Source organism: Staurois parvus, unplaced genomic scaffold, assembly GCF_062004578.1.
Source record: "Staurois parvus isolate SC_StPar_1 unplaced genomic scaffold, SC_StPar_1.0 ptg001661l, whole genome shotgun sequence".
In the NCBI taxonomy this organism is placed as follows: domain Eukaryota; kingdom Metazoa; phylum Chordata; class Amphibia; order Anura; family Ranidae; genus Staurois; species Staurois parvus.
Genome location: NW_028319457.1, coordinates 19,150 through 37,658, shown reverse-complemented (window position 1 = coordinate 37,658; position 18,509 = coordinate 19,150). Strand labels below are relative to the sequence as shown.

Below are 18,509 nucleotides of genomic sequence, written 5' to 3'. Positions count from 1 at the left end.
GGGGATTTTTGCTGGGTCAGTTGATATTGGAGGTGGAGTATAGGGGAAGGATTTGTGGTAGAAGGGGAATGGGGGGAGGGGAGAATTGAGCTGTGTCAGTTGATATGGGGGAAGGTGGAGTATAGGGGAAGGAATTTTGCTAGAAGGGGAATGGGGGGGGGGTGGATTTTGCTTGAACAAGGAATATGGGTGAGGAAATGATTAGTGCTAGAAGGGGGATTAAGGGGGGAGATTTGTGCTGGATGGGAGATTTAGGGCAGAAGAGGTTTTGAAATGGAAGGGGGTTTAGAGAGAGGATTCATGCTGGGGGAATGTGGAGGGGAGAGGATTTGTGCTGGGAGGGGGATTTGGAGGGGAGAAGATTTGTGCTGGGAGGGGGATTTGAGGGAGAGGATTTGAACTTGGAAGAATTTGGGGGGTGGAAAAGGATTTGTGCTGAGAGGGGGGATTTGGGGGGAAAGGGATGTGTAATGGGGGGGGGGGAGATTTATGCTAGGATGGTTGCTTTGGGGGTATGAGGAAAGATTTGTGCTAGGATAGGAGGAAGGAATTGTGCTTGGGGGGGTGAAGAATAAAAGAATTGGTGCTAACAGGGATTGTGAGAGGACTTGTTCTGGAAGGTGGGATTTGGGGGGGGGGGGGGTAGTGCTTGTAGGGGATTTGGAGGGGAACAGGAATTGTGCAGGGAGGTGGGGTTGGTGGGAAATAAAAAGATTTGTGCTAGGAGGAGGAGTTAGAGGGGAGTATTTGTGCAGGGAGAAGGGATTTGGGGGGAGGGGATATTGTAGAGGATTTGTGCTGGAGGGTGATTTGGGGTTGGCAGAGAGGGTCTGTGCTTGAAAGGGGGATTTGTGCTGGAAGGGAGGATTGTGGGCATAAGATTTGTGTGGGGAGGGGGGAGGGAAGAATTGTACTAGAAGGGAAATTTTAGGGGTCGAAGAGTATTTGTGTTGGAGGGGTGTAATTGTATTGGTAGGGGGATTTTGTGGGGGAAAAGGATTTGTATTTGGGGGTGATTTGTGCTGAGACAGTTGATTTTGGAGGAGGGGGGTATGGCAGAAGGATTTGTGCTAGTAGGGGGGATTGGGTGAAAGGATTTGGGGAAGAGGTGATGGGGGGATTTGTATTGGGAGGAGGAATGAAGAGAGAGGATTCGTATTGGGAGGGAAATTTGGAGGAAAATACATGGATTTGTGCTGAAAGGAGTATTTGGGGAGGGGGGATTTGTGCTGGGAGGGGGGAGCTGTGCTGGGATGGGGAATTGAGAGGGAAAGTACGCTGCAATAGTTGATTTTTGTGGTGGTAGCGATGGGGATTTGGAGGAAGAAGGATTGGGGGGGGGGGGGGGTTGTGATGGGACAAATGATTTGGGGGCAAGATTTGTGCTAGGATGGGAGGAGGATTTGTGCAGGGGGATTTGGGATAGAATAAAAGTATTTGTGGTAGGAGGAGGATTGTGGGTGAGGATTTGTGCTGGGATGGGGATTTGGGTGTGTGGGGGAGTTTCTAACAGGCAGGAGAGGATTTGTGCTAGCGGGAAGAGGATTTTGCTGAAAAGGGGGATGTTTTTTGGAAAGAGGATTTTTTCTGGGACAGGTGATTTGGGGGGGTCTGTACTAGAAGGGAATTGAGAATTTGTGCTAGAAGGGAAGAAGGGGTGGTGGTAGTGCTAGCAGGTGGGATTTGTGCTGGGAGGGAGGTTTGGGGGAATAATGTGCTGGGAGGGGTGCATGATGGGAGTATTAATGCTTGGAAGGGGGTATTGGCAGGGAAAAGGATTTGTGCTGGGGGGGGGGTGGGTGAAGCATGCTTTAGTTTGCATAGGAGAATGGATTTTTGCTGGGAGGTAGGAGATTTGTGTTGGGGGGGGGGGGAGGAATTGTGCTTTCTGCTAGGAGGATTTATGAGGGAGGATTTTTACTGGGAGGGGGATTGGGAGGGAGAGGTTTTGTGCTGGTGGAGTTTGGCAGCAAAGATAATTTGTGCTGGAAGGTAGAATTTGGGGAGGAGCAGAGGATTTGTACTGAAAAATGGAGGGGGAGGAGTTGTAATAAAAGGGAGATTGGAGGGAGAATACAAGGATTCATGTTAGATGGAGGAATTATGGGGGAGGTGATTTGTGCTGGGAGGGAGATTTGGGGAGGATCAGAGGATTGGTACTAGGAAAGGAAAAGGATTTGTAATTGGGGTGGCAGTGTATTTTGGAGGAGGGGTATGATGGAGGAATTTGTGCTGGGAGGGGGGATTTGTAGTGGGGCAATCGATTTGGGGGGGATAATTTATACCAGCAGAGGGGGGAGGAACGGTGCTGGGAGGAGGTTTGGAGGGAGAACGTTTGTGCTGGGAGGGAAATTTGGACAAGAATACAAGGATTTGTGCTGGGATGGGGGATTGAGAGGGAAAGTGCTACAATGGTTGATTTGAGTGGGGGAGGGGGATTTGGAGGACAAAGGATCTGTGCTTTGGGGGGGGGGGGCTTGTGCTGCGACAATTGATTTGGGGGCAAGACTTGTGGGAGGATGGGGAAGAGGATTTGTGCTGAGGAGGGGGGATTTGGCTGTGAATAAAAGGATTGGTGCTAGAAGGGAAGTTTAGAGGGGAGGGGATTTGTGCTGGGAAGGGGTATTGGGGGTAGGGAATTTGGAGGGGGGGGGGTTGTACTCGGACAATTGATCTTGAGGAAGTATTTGTGCTAGAAGGGGGGAGGGGGATGATTTACCTAGCATAAGAAAAAAGATGTGTGTTGGAAGAGAGGATTGGAGGGAGAGGATTTGTGATGGGGGGAGGGAGGAATTGTGCTGAGAGAGGATATTGGGGGAGAATACAATGATTCATGTTACATGGAGGAATTATGGGGGAGGTGGTGTGCTGGGATGGGGGGACGATGATTTATTCAGGGAGGAGCAAATCCCCCCCAAATGTCAGGACGGTACAAATCCCCCCCCAAATGTCAGGACGGTACAAATCCCCCCCAAATGTCAGGACGGTACAAATCCCCCCCAAATGTCAGGACGGTGCAAATCCCCCCAAATGTCAGGACGGTACAAATCCCCCCAAATGTCAGGACGGTACAAATCCCCCCAAATGTCAGGACGGTACAAATCCCCCCCAAATGTCAGGACGGTACAAATCCCCCCAAATGTCAGGACGGTGCAAATCCCCCCAAATGTCAGGACGGTACAAATCCCCCCAAATGTCAGGACGGTACAAATCCCCCCAAATGTCAGGACGGTACAAATCCCCCCCAAATGTCAGGTAGTAAGAGGCATGGAGAGTATTTTTGTCACAATTTATTGAAAATGAAGAAATTGAATACAATTTGATGTTTTCACAACTATTTTTTTCCCATCCTGTCAGCAGCGCCCTCATGGGAGTGGTACGGAGGGGATCGGGGACACGGAGTGGTACGGAGGGGATCGGGGACACGGAGTGGTACGGAGGGGATCGGGGACACGGAGTGGTACGGAGGGGATCGGGGACACGGACTGGTACGGAGGGGATCGGGGACACGGAGTGGTACGGAGGGGATCGGGGACACGGACTGGTACGGAGGGGATCGGGGACACGGGCTGGTACGGAGGGGATCGGGGACACGGGCTGGTACGGAGGGGATCGGGGACACGGACTGGTACGGAGGGGATCGGGGACACGGGCTGGTACGGAGGGGATCGGGGACACGGGCTGTTACGGAGGGGATCGGGGACACGGGCTGTTACGGAGGGGATCGGGGACACGGAGTGGTACGGAGGGGATCGGGGACACGGAGTGGTACGGAGGGGATCGGGGACACGGGCTGGTACGGAGGGGATCGGGGACACGGGCTGGTACGGAGGGGATCGGGGACACGGGCTGGTACGGAGGGGATCGGGGACACGGGCTGGTACGGAGGGGATCGGGGACACGGGCTGGTACGGAGGGGATCGGGGACACGGAGTGGTACGGAGGGGATCGGGGACACGGAGTGGTACGGAGGGGATCGGGGACACGGAGTGGTACGGAGGGGATCGGGGACACGGACTGGTACGGAGGGGATCGGGGACACGGAGTGGTACGGAGGGGATCGGGGACACGGAGTGGTACGGAGGGGATCGGGGACACGGAGTGGTACGGAGGGGATCGGGGACACGGGCTGGTAGTATGTTAGAAAAAAAATTATATATGCTTTATTCAATTTTTTAAAACTTTAGGTTTTTTTTAGCTTTTCTTTTTTTTATTATTTTTCCGTCCCGTCATCAGAGTAGTTCAGTCACCATGGTAACACTGTACTACTCTGGGGGGTGATCTGGGATTTTTTGTCCTTTCACACTTTACTGTGCTGATCGCTGTCACGGTAATGTTTTGAACGGTCATGAATGGGTTACATTCACAACAGCTGTCATTACTATCGTGTGCTGTGATTGGCCCAGGTACCATGTGATAGCTGTGGGCCAATCACAACATCACTCTATAGGAATGACAGCCGTTATGAAATTCATTCATTCATAGCAGCTTTGTTGACGTTGTGATTGTCGTGGTCACGGGAGAGGCGTGCTGTGCGCCCTTAGCCTGGAACAGGCTGGATGACATACATGTACGGGATTGCACCCGCCCACGGTAAATACCATGTGAGCGGGCGGGGTAAAATAATGAACAGGTTTGCTTTCCTGCTGTGTGCAATGGTGGGTTTGGAGGAGGTCAGTACTGAGTAATGCCATGTTCCGAGGTCACTAGTATGTAACGCAGAGTCTGGAGGTCAGGAAGAGGTCATGCAAAGAGCAGGGGTCAAAGACAGTGCAGGGGTCAGTGGTATGTAACACAGAGGTCAGAAGTACCGCAGAATCTAGTAGTAGTTCCGACATTAGTAGTAACACAGGGGTCAAGGGCAAGAAGAAAGTAACGCAGAGGACAGTAGTATGTACCTCAGACGTTAGTATGTTATGCAGGGGTCAGTAGTATGTAATGCAGAGGTTAGTAGTATGTTATACAGGGGTCAGTAGTATGTAATGCAGAGGTTAGTGGTATGTTATGCAGGGGTCAGTAGTATGTAATGCAGAGGTTAGTAGTATGTTATGCAGGGGTCAGTGGTATGTTATGCAGGGGTCAGTGGTATGTTATGCAGGGGTCAGTGGTATGTAATGCAGAGGTTAGTGGTATGTTATGCAGGGGTCAGTGGTATGTAATGCAGAGGTTAGTGGTATGTTATGCAGGGGTCAGTAGTATGTAATGCAGAGGTTAGTGGTATGTTATGCAGGGGTCAGTAGTATGTAATGCAGAGGTTAGTGGTATGTTATGCAGGGGTCAGTAGTATGTACCTCAGAGGTTATAGGTATGTTATGCAGGGGTCAGTAGTATGTACCTCAGAGGTTATAGGTATGTTATGCAGGGGTCAGTAGTATGTAATGCAGAGGTTAGTGGTATGTTATGCAGGGGTCAGTAGTATGTCATGCAGAGCTTAGTAGTATGTTATGCAGGGGTCAGTAGTATGTCATGCAGAGCTTAGTAGTATGTTATGCAGGGGTCAGTAGTATGTCATGCAGAGGTTAATACCAAGTAATGCAGAGTTTGAGGGTCGGTAGTAATGCAGAGAGCCCCATTTTCTCGGTAAAACTCACTCACCTCACCTCAGATGTACTGGTGCGAGGAAAAGCTTCCTCCTCCTACAAAGGTTTCCTGTAACGTAGCCATAGTCCCACAGTCCATAGTCCCACAGTCCATAGTCCCACAGTCCATAGTCCCACAGTCCATAGTCCCACAGTCCATAGTCCCACAGTCTATAGTCCCACAGTCTATAGTCCCACAGTCTATAGTCCCACAGTCTATAGTCCCACAGTCTATAGTCCCACAGTCTATAGTCCCACAGTCTATAGTCCCACAGTCTATAGTCCCACAGTCCATAGTCCCACAGTCCATAGTCCCTCTCCGGATTGAGCAAGAGAAGGTGGATACATTCCAACATACAATGGGACCGTGGAGAACAATCCAAGCCACAATCCCAAAGACCACGGGTGTCAAACTGGCGGCTCTCCAGCTGTTGCCAAACTAAAAGTCCCATGAGGCATTGCAAGATTGACGGTTACAAGCATGACTCCCAAAGGCAGAGGCATGATGGGACTTTTGCAACAGCTGGAGGGCCGCCAGTTTGACACCCTTGCCATATAGACCGTCGGTGTCTGTAGTCCATACTTCCCCATTCCATAGTCCATCTCAGGAGTGAGCAAGAGAAGGTGGTTTATTCTCCACGGTCCTACTGTATGTAGAAACATAGCCATAGTCCCACAGTCCATAGTCCATCTCCGGAATGAGCAAGAGAAGGTGGATACATTCCAACATACAATGGGACCATGGAGAACGATCCAAGCCATAATCCCATAGTTCACAGTCCTATAATCTCATAGTCCGTTGGTGGCTGTAGTCCATACTTCCCCATTCCATAGTCCATCTCCGGAGTGAGCAAGGTGTTTTTTTCCACTCTATGGTCCCACTGTATATAGGAATGTAGCCATGGTCCCACAGTCCATCTGGGGAGTGACTAAGAGAAGGTGGTCTATTCTCCATAATCATACTGTATGTAGGAACATAGCCATAGTCCCACAGTCCATCTCAGGAATCGAGAAAGGACTTTGTTCCTACATACAGTGGGATTCTAGATAACAAACATAGCTATAGTCCCACAGTCCATAATCCCATAGTTCATAGTCCCATTGTCTATATCCCACACTCCATAGTCCATCTTGGGAGTGAACAAGAGGAGGCTATGTTCCTATATACAACGGGACCATGGAGAGTGATCGTAACCATAGTCCCACAGTCCATAATCCCATAGTTCATAGTCCCATTGTCTATAGCCCACACTCCATAGTCCATCTTGGGAGTGAACAAGAGGTGGCTATGTTCCTATATACAACGGGACCATGGAGAGTGATCGTAACCATAGTCCCACAGTCCATAATCCCATAGTTCATAGTCCCATTGTCTATAGCCCACACTCCATAGTCCATCTTGGGAGTGAACAAGAGGTGGCTATGTTCCTATATACAAAGGGACCATGGAGAGTGATCGTAACCATAGTCCCACTGTCCATAATCCCATAGTTCATAGTCCCATTGTCTATAGCCCACACTCCATAGTCCATCTTGGGAGTGAACAAGAGGTGGCTATGTTCCTATATACAAAGGGACCATGGAGAGTGATCGTAACCATAGTCCCACAGTCCATAGTCCCATAATGCCATAGTAATAGTGAAGGCTGAATCTACAAAAAGTGAACGCACGGATAACACATTATTACAAATCTGAATTTTATTGCTCCTCTCTGGAGAGAAACGATCGTATTATTTTCCAGTCCTGAACCAAATCAATATAAAGGATCTCCAGGATCCACAGCAGCAGAGAACCTGCCAATTCACAGTTATTGGTGGAGAGTGTCAGCTCTGCGGTCATCAGGATAAAGTCGGTGGAAGGTTCAGGAGGTGCAGGAGGGGCAGGCAGGACAGAGCGATGAACACCGAGAACGATACGGAAACTCCGAGAGAGTCCACGATGATCCCAGACACTGCGCTGAAGGAGACCTTCCCCAGGACCTCCAAGGAGGACAGGAGGCTGTAGTGACTGGCCTGCAGAGAGAGAAGAGCGGGAAATGTCATCTTACAAGTCCATCTCCAGGTAAATACTAACCCCTCCCACCCCACTGGCTGATCTAAATACTCCCGCCCTTATGTTCACATCCGGCAGGGTTCTTCGGGTGTCCATGTCATTGCCTGTGTGACATTTTCATTTGGCTGTCCAGCAGTGAGGTCCTCTCAGGATCCAGAAAAGTGACTTCACTGAGAGGGGACTGTTGGGAACCAGCTGGATGGGTGTATTCACAGCCCTGGATGAGTGGTCCTTATACCTGGAAATGGCACTGGACAGGGACCTGGCTGTGGAAATAGGGGACAACTTTCACTAATGTGAAAATATTAATGTTCTGTTTGGAGATAGGCTTTCAGGTGAGACCACCATGAGGAGTATACAGAAATCTCACCATAGTGATCAGGAGACTTCCGTCCTGTACAAAACTCTTCACACATCCAGACATCCTACATATAGTCCCTCTGGAATCAGTCTTCGCTGCACCCCCCCAGAGCAGGACAGGGATTGGCTGTGGTCAGTGTGAAATAACAGAGCCGCACAGTCCATTTTGCTTGCGAAACTTCATTGCAAGAAGTGGCAGAGATACTTCTCCCCTCCTCTGTCCATCCCCTCTCCTCCGATCCCCCTCCTGTTGTCCCACTCATACCCTCCATCTCCGTCTGTCCATCCCTGCTCCTACCTTCCTTCTCTTCTCCTCCCATCCCTCTCCTCCCCTCCATGCCCTCCCATTGCTCTCCACTTGTCCCTCTCTTCTCGTCCCTCCTCTCCCCTGTCCATCTAATCCCTCCCATCCCTCACCTCCCCTGGTCCATCACCGCCCGTCCCTCTTCTCTGGTCCATCACCACCTGTTCTCCTCCCCTCCATCTCCTCCCGTCCCTCTCTGCCCCATTTCATCCCTCACTTCCCCATCTCTTCCCTTCCCCTCCATCTCCTGTCCCTCTCTCCCCCTTCTATCCCCTCCCGTCCACCTCCTGCCATCCCTCTCTCTTATCCGTCTCCTCCTGTCCTCTGCCATCCATCTCCTCACATCCCTCTCCGTCTGTCCATCCCTGCTCCTACCTTCCTTCTCTTCTCCTCCCATCCCTCTCCTCCCCTCCATGCCCTCCCATTGCTCTCCACTTGTCCCTCTCTTCTCGTCCCTCCTCTCCCCTGTCCATCTAATCCCTCCCATCCCTCACCTCCCCTGGTCCATCACCGCCCGTCCCTCTTCTCTGGTCCATCACCACCTGTTCTCCTCCCCTCCATCTCCTCCCGTCCCTCTCTGCCCCATTTCATCCCTCACTTCCCCATCTCTTCCCTTCCCCTCCATCTCCTGTCCCTCTCTCCCCCTTCTATCCCCTCCCGTCCACCTCCTGCCATCCCTCTCTCTTATCCGTCTCCTCCTGTCCTCTGCCATCCATCTCCTCACATCCCTCTCCTTCCCCCTAGTCCATCTCCTACCACCATCTCCCAACAGCCCTCATTTCCCATCCCTTTCCTTTCTTCCTATCCATCTCCTCCAGTCCCTCTCCTTCCATCCTTCTTCTCCCTTCCAGTCCATCTCCTGCAACCATTCTCGTACCGTCCTTCTCCCTCTCATCTTCATCTCTCCATCCCTCCCCTCCATCTCCTCCCATCCCTTCACCCCCATCTCCTCCAGTCCCTTCACCCCCCATCTCCTCCAGTCCCTTTCCTTCCCTCTATCTCCTCCCATCCAATACATCTCCTGCCACTCATCTTCTTCTGTCCCTCTCCTCCCTTCCATTTCTTCATGTCTCCTCCATTCCTACTGCTTCCATTCTCCCCTCTAGTCAATCTCCTCCCATCCCTCTTCTTCCCTCCATCTCCTCCTTCCCCTCTCCTCACCTCCAGTGCATCTCCTCTCACCCATCTCCTTCCCTCCTTCTCCTCCATTCCCACACCTTGCCTCCTTGCTCTCCCTTCCAGTTCATCTTCTACCACCTAGCTCCTCCCACCCATCTCTTCCCTTTTCATCCATCATCTCCTGTCTCTCTCCTGCTATCCCTCTTCTCCTGTCTTTTCTCCTCCTGTCCCTATCCCCCATCTCTTGTATGTATTCCTCCTGTCTTCTCCTCCAGTCTCATCCCTTCTGACGCATTTCACCCCCTGGTGGGGCCTAATCATAGAGTTAGAGACAGCAGGGGGTGAAACACATCAAGGAAGATGGACAGGAGGAGAGAGATATTTGCAAGAAAAACTGGAAGCGGTGTGCACTCTGTTTTCACACTTTTAACTGTGGAGAGGAGATGAGACCCGGAGGTTTGGTTGGCACCACAGCTGGAGTGCAGTGCGAAGCCTAGAAACACTGAACTGGATATTATTACTGACTACAGCAGCCTTACCTGAATGTTCGGCTGGGCCTGGCGGGTGCAGTGCATCATCACAGTGAAGGTCACAGTGGTGACAACTCCGGCCAGGAAATGCTGCACCACCACACTGAGCAGAAGACACACTGAGGACAAAGCAGAGATAAAATATTATTGAGGAGATGACTAGAGAGAGAGACAGACCGTGATCATCAGAGCGTGAACATCACACGAGAGGACAGTGATCACAGGAGAGGGACAGTGATCATCACATAGTAAACCAGTACTAAACAAGGGAAGCCCCACAGGAATGCCTAAGATATTCTATTAGCTCCCTCAGAGCAGAAATTAAATATTTGAAATTTTCGGTATAGGGGTGGTGAGCACTCCTTCCTATCTCATCACAGGGGGGCTCTCAGGTAGGCAATAGAGGCCCCATAATTCCTAATGGCATTCCTGGACTGCACTGGCAGGAATCAGAAGCTATAATATGGCCCAGGAGACAACACATGGGTGATATCACCTCAGCTCCACCAGAACACACGGGTGATATCACCTCAGCTCCACCAGAACACACGGGTGATATCACCTCAGCTCCATCAGAACACACGGGTGATATCACCTCAGCTCCACCAGAACACACGGGTGATATCACCTCAGCTCCATCAGAACACACGGGTGATATCACCCCAGCTCCACCACAACACACGGGTGATATCACCTCAGCTCCACCACAACACACGGGTGATATCACCTCAGCTCCACCACAACACACGGGTGATATCACCTCAGCTCCACCAGAACACACGGGTGATATCACCTTAGCTCCCCCAGAACACACGGGTGATATCACCTCAGCTCCACCAGAACACACGGGTGATATCACCTTAGCTCCCCCAGAACACACGGGTGATATCACCTCAGCTCCCCCAGAACACACGGGTGATATCACCTCAGCTCCATCAGAACACACAGATGATATCACCTCAGCTCCCCCAGAACACATGGGTGATATCACCTCAGCTCCACCAGAACACACGGGTGATATCACCACAGCTCCACCAGAACACACGGGTGATATCACCTCAGCTCCACCAGAACACACGGGTGATATCACCTCAGCTCCACCAGAACACACGGGTGATATCACCTCAGCTCCAACAGAACACACGGGTGATATTATTATTTGATTTATTTTAGGCACATATATAAACACCATCAGTTTACGCAGCGCTTTACAAATATATATTGTACATTCACATCAGTCCCCGCCCCCCGAGGAGCGTACAATCTAAGGTCCCTAACTTACAGTCATACATACACATACTAGGGCCAATTTAGACAGGATCCAATTAACCTTCCAGCATATCTTTGGATTGTGGGAGGAAACCGGAGTACCCAGAGGAAACCCCACAGGCACAGGGAGAACATGCAAACTCCAGGCAGGTGGTGCCGTGGTTGGGGTTCGAATCAACGACCCTAGCAATGCCAGGTGGAAGTGCTAATCATTTAGCCACTGTGCTGCCCGTATCACCTCAGCTCCATTAGAACACACGGGTAATATCACCTCAGCTCCACAGAACACACGGGTAATATCACCTCAGCTCCACAGAACACACGGGTAATATCACCTCAGCTCCACCAGAACACACGGGTGATATCACCTCAGCTCCCGCAGAACACATGGGTGATCTCAGCTCCCGCAGAACACACGGATGATATCACCTCAGCTCCACCAGAACACACGGGTAATATCACCTCAGCTCCCGCAGAACACACGGGTGATATCACCTCAGCTCCACCGGAACACATGGGTGATATCACCTCAGCTCCACCAGAACACATGGGTGATATCACCTCAGCTCCACCAGAACACATGGGTGATATCACCTCAGCTCCACCAGAACACACGGGTGATATCACCTCAGCTCCACCAGAACACACGGGTGATATCACCTCAACTCCACCAGAACACACGGGTGATATCACCTCAGCTCCCGCAGAACACACGGGTGATATCACCTCAGCTCCACCGGAACACACGGGTGATATCACCTCAGCTCCACCGGAACACACGGGTGATATCACCTCAGCTCCAACGGAACACACGGGTGATATCACCTCAGCTCCACCGGAACACACGGGTGATATCACCTCAGCTCCACCGGAACACACGGGTGATATCACCTCAGCTCCACCAGAACACACGGGTGATATCACCTCAGCTTCCGCAGAACACACGGGTAATATCACCTCAGCTCCACCGGAACACACGGGTGATATCACCTCAGCTCCTGCGGAACACACGGGTGATATCACCTCAGCTCCCGCGGAACACACGGGTGATATCACCTCAGCTCCACCGGAACACACGGGTGATATCACCTCAGCTCCCGCAGAACACACGGGTGATATCACCTCAGCTCCCGCAGAACACACGGGTGATATCACCTCAGCTCCCGCGGAACACACGGGTGATATCACCTCAGCTCCCGCGGAACACACGGGTGATATCACCTCAGCTCCACCAGAACACACGGGTAATATCACCTCAGCTCCCGCAGAACACACGGGTGATATCACCTCAGCTCCCGCAGAACACACGGGTGATATCACCTCAGCTCCACCGGAACACACGGGTGATATCACCTCAGCTCCACCGGAACACACGGGTGATATCACCTCAGCTCCCGCGGAACACACGGGTGATATCACCTCAGCTCCACCGGAACACACGGGTGATATCACCTCAGCTCCACCGGAACACACGGGTGATATCACCTCAGCTCCACCGGAACACATGGGTGATATCACCTCAGCTCCCGCAGAACACACGGGTGATATCACCTCAGCTCCCGCGGAACACACGGGTGATATCACCTCAGCTCCCGCGGAACACACGGGTGATATCACCTCAGCTCCCGCGGAACACACGGGTGATATCACCTCAGCTCCCGCGGAACACACGGGTGATATCACCTCAGCTCCCGCGGAACACACGGGTGATATCACCTCAGCTCCCGCGGAACACACGGGTGATATCACCTCAGCTCCCGCGGAACACACGGGTGATATCACCTCAGCTCCACCGGAACACACGGGTGATATCACCTCAGCTCCCGCAGAACACACGGGTGATATCACCTCAGCTCCCGCGGAACACACGGGTGATATCACCTCAGCTCCCGCGGAACACATGGGTGATATCACCTCAGCTCCACCAGAACACACGGGTAATATCACCTCAGCTCCCGCAGAACACACGGGTGATATCACCTCAGCTCCCGCAGAACACACCGGTGATATCACCTCAGCTCCCGCAGAACACACGGGTGATATCACCTCAGCTCCCGCGGAACACACGGTTAATATCACCTCAGCTCCACCGGAACACACGGGTGATATCACCTCAGCTCCACCGGAACACACGGGTGATATCACCTCAGCTCCACCAGAACACACGGGTGATATCACCTCAGCTCCACCGGAACACACGGGTGATATCACCTCAGCTCCACCGGAACACACGGGTGATATCACCTCAGCTCCACCGGAACACACGGGTGATATCACCTCAGCTCCACCGGAACACACTGGTGAAACTAATAACCGTGGCTTTAAATTAAGTGCAACTCCCATCACATCATTGCTAGTAAAAATCTCAAATCGACACAAGAACAGCCAATCCCATCTCACCTTTCACAAGACTTGTGTCTCTACCAAGAGCAGAGAGGAGAAACGTCTGGAGGACAAGGCAGGAGAGGCGCAAACTCAGAACAGTCCCCAGCAGCGACTTGATGGACCTGGAGGAGAGGATAGAGGACAATGACCCAACATGATAGACGAAGAGCCTCACCACACCTCTGTGTTCCACATACATTGCGTTGAGAGGCTCATGTATCTACAATGGGCTTCAACAACAATAAAAGTGCTGCATGTCACACTTTTCTCAATCCATTGTTCACATCTGCACATTGTGTCAGTAGACTGAGGTTCTGTTCAGAAGGAATACTAATATTCCGCACCCCCATTGCAGGACACACGTTGCATTTGTGGTAACCCACCAGGGTGAATGGGTTGTGACTCTAAAAGGAACGAGCAGCCAGTCTGACCATACACATCCAAGATACTGCAGAGCCTGGCTGACCCCCATATCCAGGAGGTAGGCTTGTACATAACGTGTACAACCATCCACGTGGTGATCTGAGGGCCACATATGGGCACCCACCGGATTACCGAAACTAAGCATCAGATTTTGCTTTAAATGTGTGTGTGGGGGGGGGGGGGACATAATCTGACTTTCTATAAATGACCTCTGACCCCCATATCCAATAGAATTATTCTCTGGGAGAACACTCTGAGGAGCTCAGCCATGAAATCAGAACCCCCGTAACAAAGTAAAACATAATCAGAGAGGCCCACGGAAGAGCCTATTCTGCGTAATAGTAATATCAGGCCCCTTCTGCTGTTTGGCAGGCCTCTAGGGGCCCATTCAGACATAACTGGAACACCCTCCCAACTGGAGAGAATCCAGAGGACAACAAAGCTAATAAGAGAGCTGGAGGAGCTCAGTTATGGGGGATGGAGGAGCTCAGTTATGGGAGGATGGAGGAGCTCAGTTATGGGGGATGGAGGAGCTCAGTTATGGGGGATGGAGGAGCTCAATTATGGGGGATGGAAGAAATTATGGGGGATGGAGGAGCTCAGTTATGGGGGATGGAGTTCAGTTATGAAGGAGCTCAATAATGGGAGATGGAAGAAGTTATGGCGGATGGAGGAGCTCAGTTATGGGGGATGGAGGATCTCAGTTATGGGGGATGGAGAAGCTCAGTTATGGGAGATGGAGAAGCTCAGTTATGGGAGATGGAGAAGCTCAGTTATGGGGGAGCTCATTTTTGGGGATGGGGAAGCTCAGTTATGGAGGAGCTCATTTTTGGTTATGGAGGAGCTCAGTTATGGGGATGGGGAAGCTCAGTTATGGGGGATGGAAGAGCTCAGTTATAGGGGGGATGGAAGAGCTCAGTTATAGGGGGGATGGAAGAGCTCAGTTATGGGGGGGGTGGAGGAGCTCAGTTATGGGGTATGGAGGAGCTCAATTATGGGGGGGTGGAGGAGCTTAGTTACAGGGGGAATGGAGGAGCTCAGTTACGGGGGGGATGGAGGAACTCAGTTATGGGGGGGATGGAGGAGCTCAGTTATGTGCAAAGACTACAAACATGAAACGTTTTCCCCCTGGAGAAGAAATGTTTAGGATGGGATATGATCACAATATATAAATCACTGAATGGTGTAGGGGTTCTTCACTGTTAGAGCGGTAAGGATGTGGACCTCCCTGGCACAGTTGGTGGTGTCGGCGGGTGGTGTTGGCGAAAAAACTTGTAGAGGTTTCTTTGGGCACATAATAGGCTTTAATGTGTGGCTCAGTGCTTGGCTACAGGGTGGGGTAAATGGAAGCCTTACCTGCCCTTGCTGACCACCATTCCTCCAAGAGCTGAGCCTACGATGGAAGCCATCAGTGCCAGGATCCCATTCCAGATCCCCAGGTCAGCGGGAGAGACACCATGATCCAGGAGTAGGAGGGGAACCATAGAGAGGGAGCCCTGCTCACCTGTGGAGGGTCAATGTGTTAGATATGGAGGACACAGGTGTCACCAGAACAAACAGAGGACACCAGGCCTCACCCAGTTTGTAGATCAGAACATAGATGATGGTCCATCCCGTCCCTGGAACCCGCAACACGCTCCATACAAGGCTGCCCAGACTCAATCGTCTTGTTTTCTCCTTAGCGTTCCCTCGAGATGTTGGCTCCTCCCTTTTAAGGGCTCTCGCCCACCAAGCACACAACGTTGCCAGAAGATAACTAACCGAGAGAAGCAGAAAAACCATTCTCCATCCTAACATATCCAGCAAGGTGAGAGCGCCCCCTCCAGCCATCACTGAGCCCAGCTTGTAGGCCACAACCTGAAGAGAGTTGCCCAACCCCACCTGCTCCTCAGTGAGCACCGCCACAGTAACTGCGTCCAACGCTACGTCCTGCACGGAGGACAGAATGTGCATGAGCAGGAGCAGCCAGGCCAGAGAGGTGAAAGCAGTTCCAGGGGGCAGCACCGAGCAAAGGAGGCAACACACACAGAGTCCTCCTGTACACAGTAGTAGCCACGTCCGACGGCTCCACACTCCATCCACCAGTGGAGACCACATAACCTTCAGCAGCCATGGCAGATACAAGACTCTGGTCAGACCAATGTGAGAAAGGGAGAGGCCCTGGGTGCGAAGAAGAACTGGAAGGAGGCCAGACTGGAGGCCATACGGGAAACCCTGAACAAAGTAGAGGACCCCTAGAGGGAGGTACGGACTGGACAGGGGAGAGAGAAGGTGTGAACCCACCGTGCCTACCATGGTGGAGAACACTATCCTAAAGGTTGGGGGAAGGGTGGACCCATGTACTGCAGGGCTGGAAGATGGAGGGTGGTGGGGTGAGGAGGACAGAAGACTATGGCAGAGGAGATGAAAGATGGCCTGTGGGTGGCAGGATGGGGAAAGAGATGTACAAGATGACTGAAGGTCATGAAGGACTAGGAGTGGTGGTAAAGGATGGTGTATGGGGGTGGGGGATGGGTGTATAATGAGTTGGGGTGAAAAGGACAGAGGATTATGGGATGTAGAAGAGATGCTGGGGGTGGGGCATACAGTGGAGGGGAGAGAGATGGAAGGCTTATGGGGAATGGGGGGTACAGTTACGTAAGAAGGATAAAAGGTTTATGGGAAGTGGGCTGGGGTATGGAGGGTGGGGGAGGGGTATGGAAGAGTATTGGAAGTGGGTTTGGGGTATGGAAGGTGTAGGAGGAGTATGGAGGATTATTGGAAGTGGGGTTGGTGGGTGGGGGAGGGGTATGGAAGAGTATTGGAAGTGGGTTTGGGGTATGGAGGGTGTAGGAGGAGTATGGAGGATTATTGGAAGTGGGGGAGGGGCATGGAAGATTATTGGAAGTTGGTATGGAGGGTGTAGGAGGAGTACGGAGGATGGGTTATACAGTTGGGTGAGAGAGATAAAGGACTATGGGAAGTGGGGTGAATAGTTGGGTGAAAAGGTAGGTGGAGTATGGAGGGTGGGGGAGAGGTGTGGTGGATTATGGGAAGGGGGGTGGGGTATGGAGGGTGGGCTATGAAGGATTATGGGGGGGTTGTGCAGGATTACGCCCCGCTCGCCATTACTGCGCCATCTTGTGGAATTGGTCGGATCTGGAAAAGAAATAAGACGGGTCAGAAAGGAGGACATTCAGAGGAAGGAGGAGCACAGAGTCACAGAAGGGAGATAACCCCGCCCTCCAGGAGCAGCAGGAGGGTCCTATTAATAGAAGCGTCCTCACTCACTGGAACCCCCTGCTGGCGGATGTGTGTATATAATCGCTCACACCAGGGTAATGGCTGCTCCTGGGATTCCGCTTCTTTCAGCCGCCGATCACCTGGTCTATGAGAGTGATCGGGGTGACTTTATAGCCTCCTGATCACACATTCGGTGTAATACCGGGCATTGTCCAGCGGGTGGTGCAGTGGCATCTCTGCTGTTCGCAGGAATAGATGCCAACACAGTCCCACCACACCCGGCACAGAGACCCCTCCTGAGCTGTGCAGGGCGGCCGTCCACGCTGCTTCCTGGACTTTCCTACCCACCCTGGGGATGGGTGGCAAGGGGTTTGCGTGGGTAGGGGAATGAGTGGGTAAGAAGATGGGTGGGTAGGGGAATGAGTGGGTAGGTAGTTGGGTGAGTAGGGGGATGGGGGAGTAGGGGGATGGGGGAGCAGGGGGATGAGTGGGTAGGGGAATGAGTGGGTAAAAAGATGGGTGGGTAGGGGAATGAGTGGGTAGGTAGTTGGGTGAGTAGGGGGATGGGGGAGTAGGGGGATGGGGGAGCAGGGGGATGAGTGGGTAGGGGAATGAGTGGGTAAAAAGATGGGTGGGTAGGGGAATGAGTGTGAAGGCAGACTGGAGGGTAGGTAGTTGGGTGAGTAGTGGGATGGGTGGGAAGGTGGTTGGGTGGGTAGGGGGATGGGTGAGTAAGTAGTTGGGAGGGTAGGTAGTTCTATATGGTTGGGTGGGCAGGAGGATGTGTAGGTGGGTAGTGGGATGGGTGGGAATGTGGATGAGTGGGTAGGTAGGGGGATAGGTAGGTAGTTCTATATAGTTGGGTGGGTAGGAAGATGGGTAGGTAGTGTTGGGTAGGGGGATGGGTAGGATGTTAGGGGGGATGGGTAGGTAGTTCTATATAGTTGGTGGGTGGGTAGTGTTGGGTAGGGGGATGGGTAGGATTTTAGGGGGATGGGTAATATGTTGGGTGGGTAGGGGGATGGGTAGGTAGTTCTATATAGTTGGTGGGTAGGGGGAAGGGTAGGTAGGTAGTGTTGGGGATGGCTAGTCAGAGCTCACCTTAGTCAAGGCTCCTCCCCCTCACTCAGTCAGCAGGTCGGGGGCGTGGTCTGTTAGCGGATAGGTCAGTGGGCGGGGTTCACACAGACAGTCAGCGGTCATTGGAGGACACGGCCGTCCTCAGCCTCCCGCCCCTTGCAATTGCTTTCTGGGTCACATGACCGC

At 52.2% G+C, this 18,509-nt stretch overlaps 1 protein-coding gene across 1 annotated transcript; it reads right to left on the bottom strand.

The window, feature by feature from the left end:
* Positions 1-7,259: 7,259 nt before the first annotated feature.
* On the bottom strand, positions 7,260-18,475 carry LOC149434835 (solute carrier family 33 member 2-like). Its single transcript, XM_089663322.1, has 6 exons — positions 18,345-18,475; positions 15,599-17,159; positions 15,378-15,525; positions 13,614-13,720; positions 9,954-10,063; positions 7,260-7,591 (listed from the first exon to the last, which is right to left on the bottom strand). Exons 2-6 carry the CDS (start codon positions 16,314-16,316, stop codon positions 7,418-7,420), a joined length of 1,257 nt encoding a protein of 418 aa, XP_089519448.1. The 5' UTR covers positions 16,317-17,159; positions 18,345-18,475; the 3' UTR covers positions 7,260-7,417.
* Between the last annotated feature and the right edge of the window lie 34 nt (positions 18,476-18,509).

What these genes read in the sequence shown, in the direction of transcription:
- LOC149434835 (XM_089663322.1), bottom strand. Translation starts at nt 16,316, where the DNA reads ATGGTAGGCACGGTGGGTTCACACCTTCTCTCTCCCCTGTCCAGTCCG. An exon ending in TGTTCTGATCTACAAACTGG is followed by an intron (nt 15,526 to 15,598) that starts GTGAGGCCTGGT and finishes GACCCTCCACAG; the next exon opens with GTGAGCAGGGCTCCCTCTCT. An exon ending in AGACACAAGTCTTGTGAAAG is followed by an intron (nt 10,064 to 13,613) that starts GTGAGATGGGAT and finishes CTTTGTCCTCAG; the next exon opens with TGTGTCTTCTGCTCAGTGTG.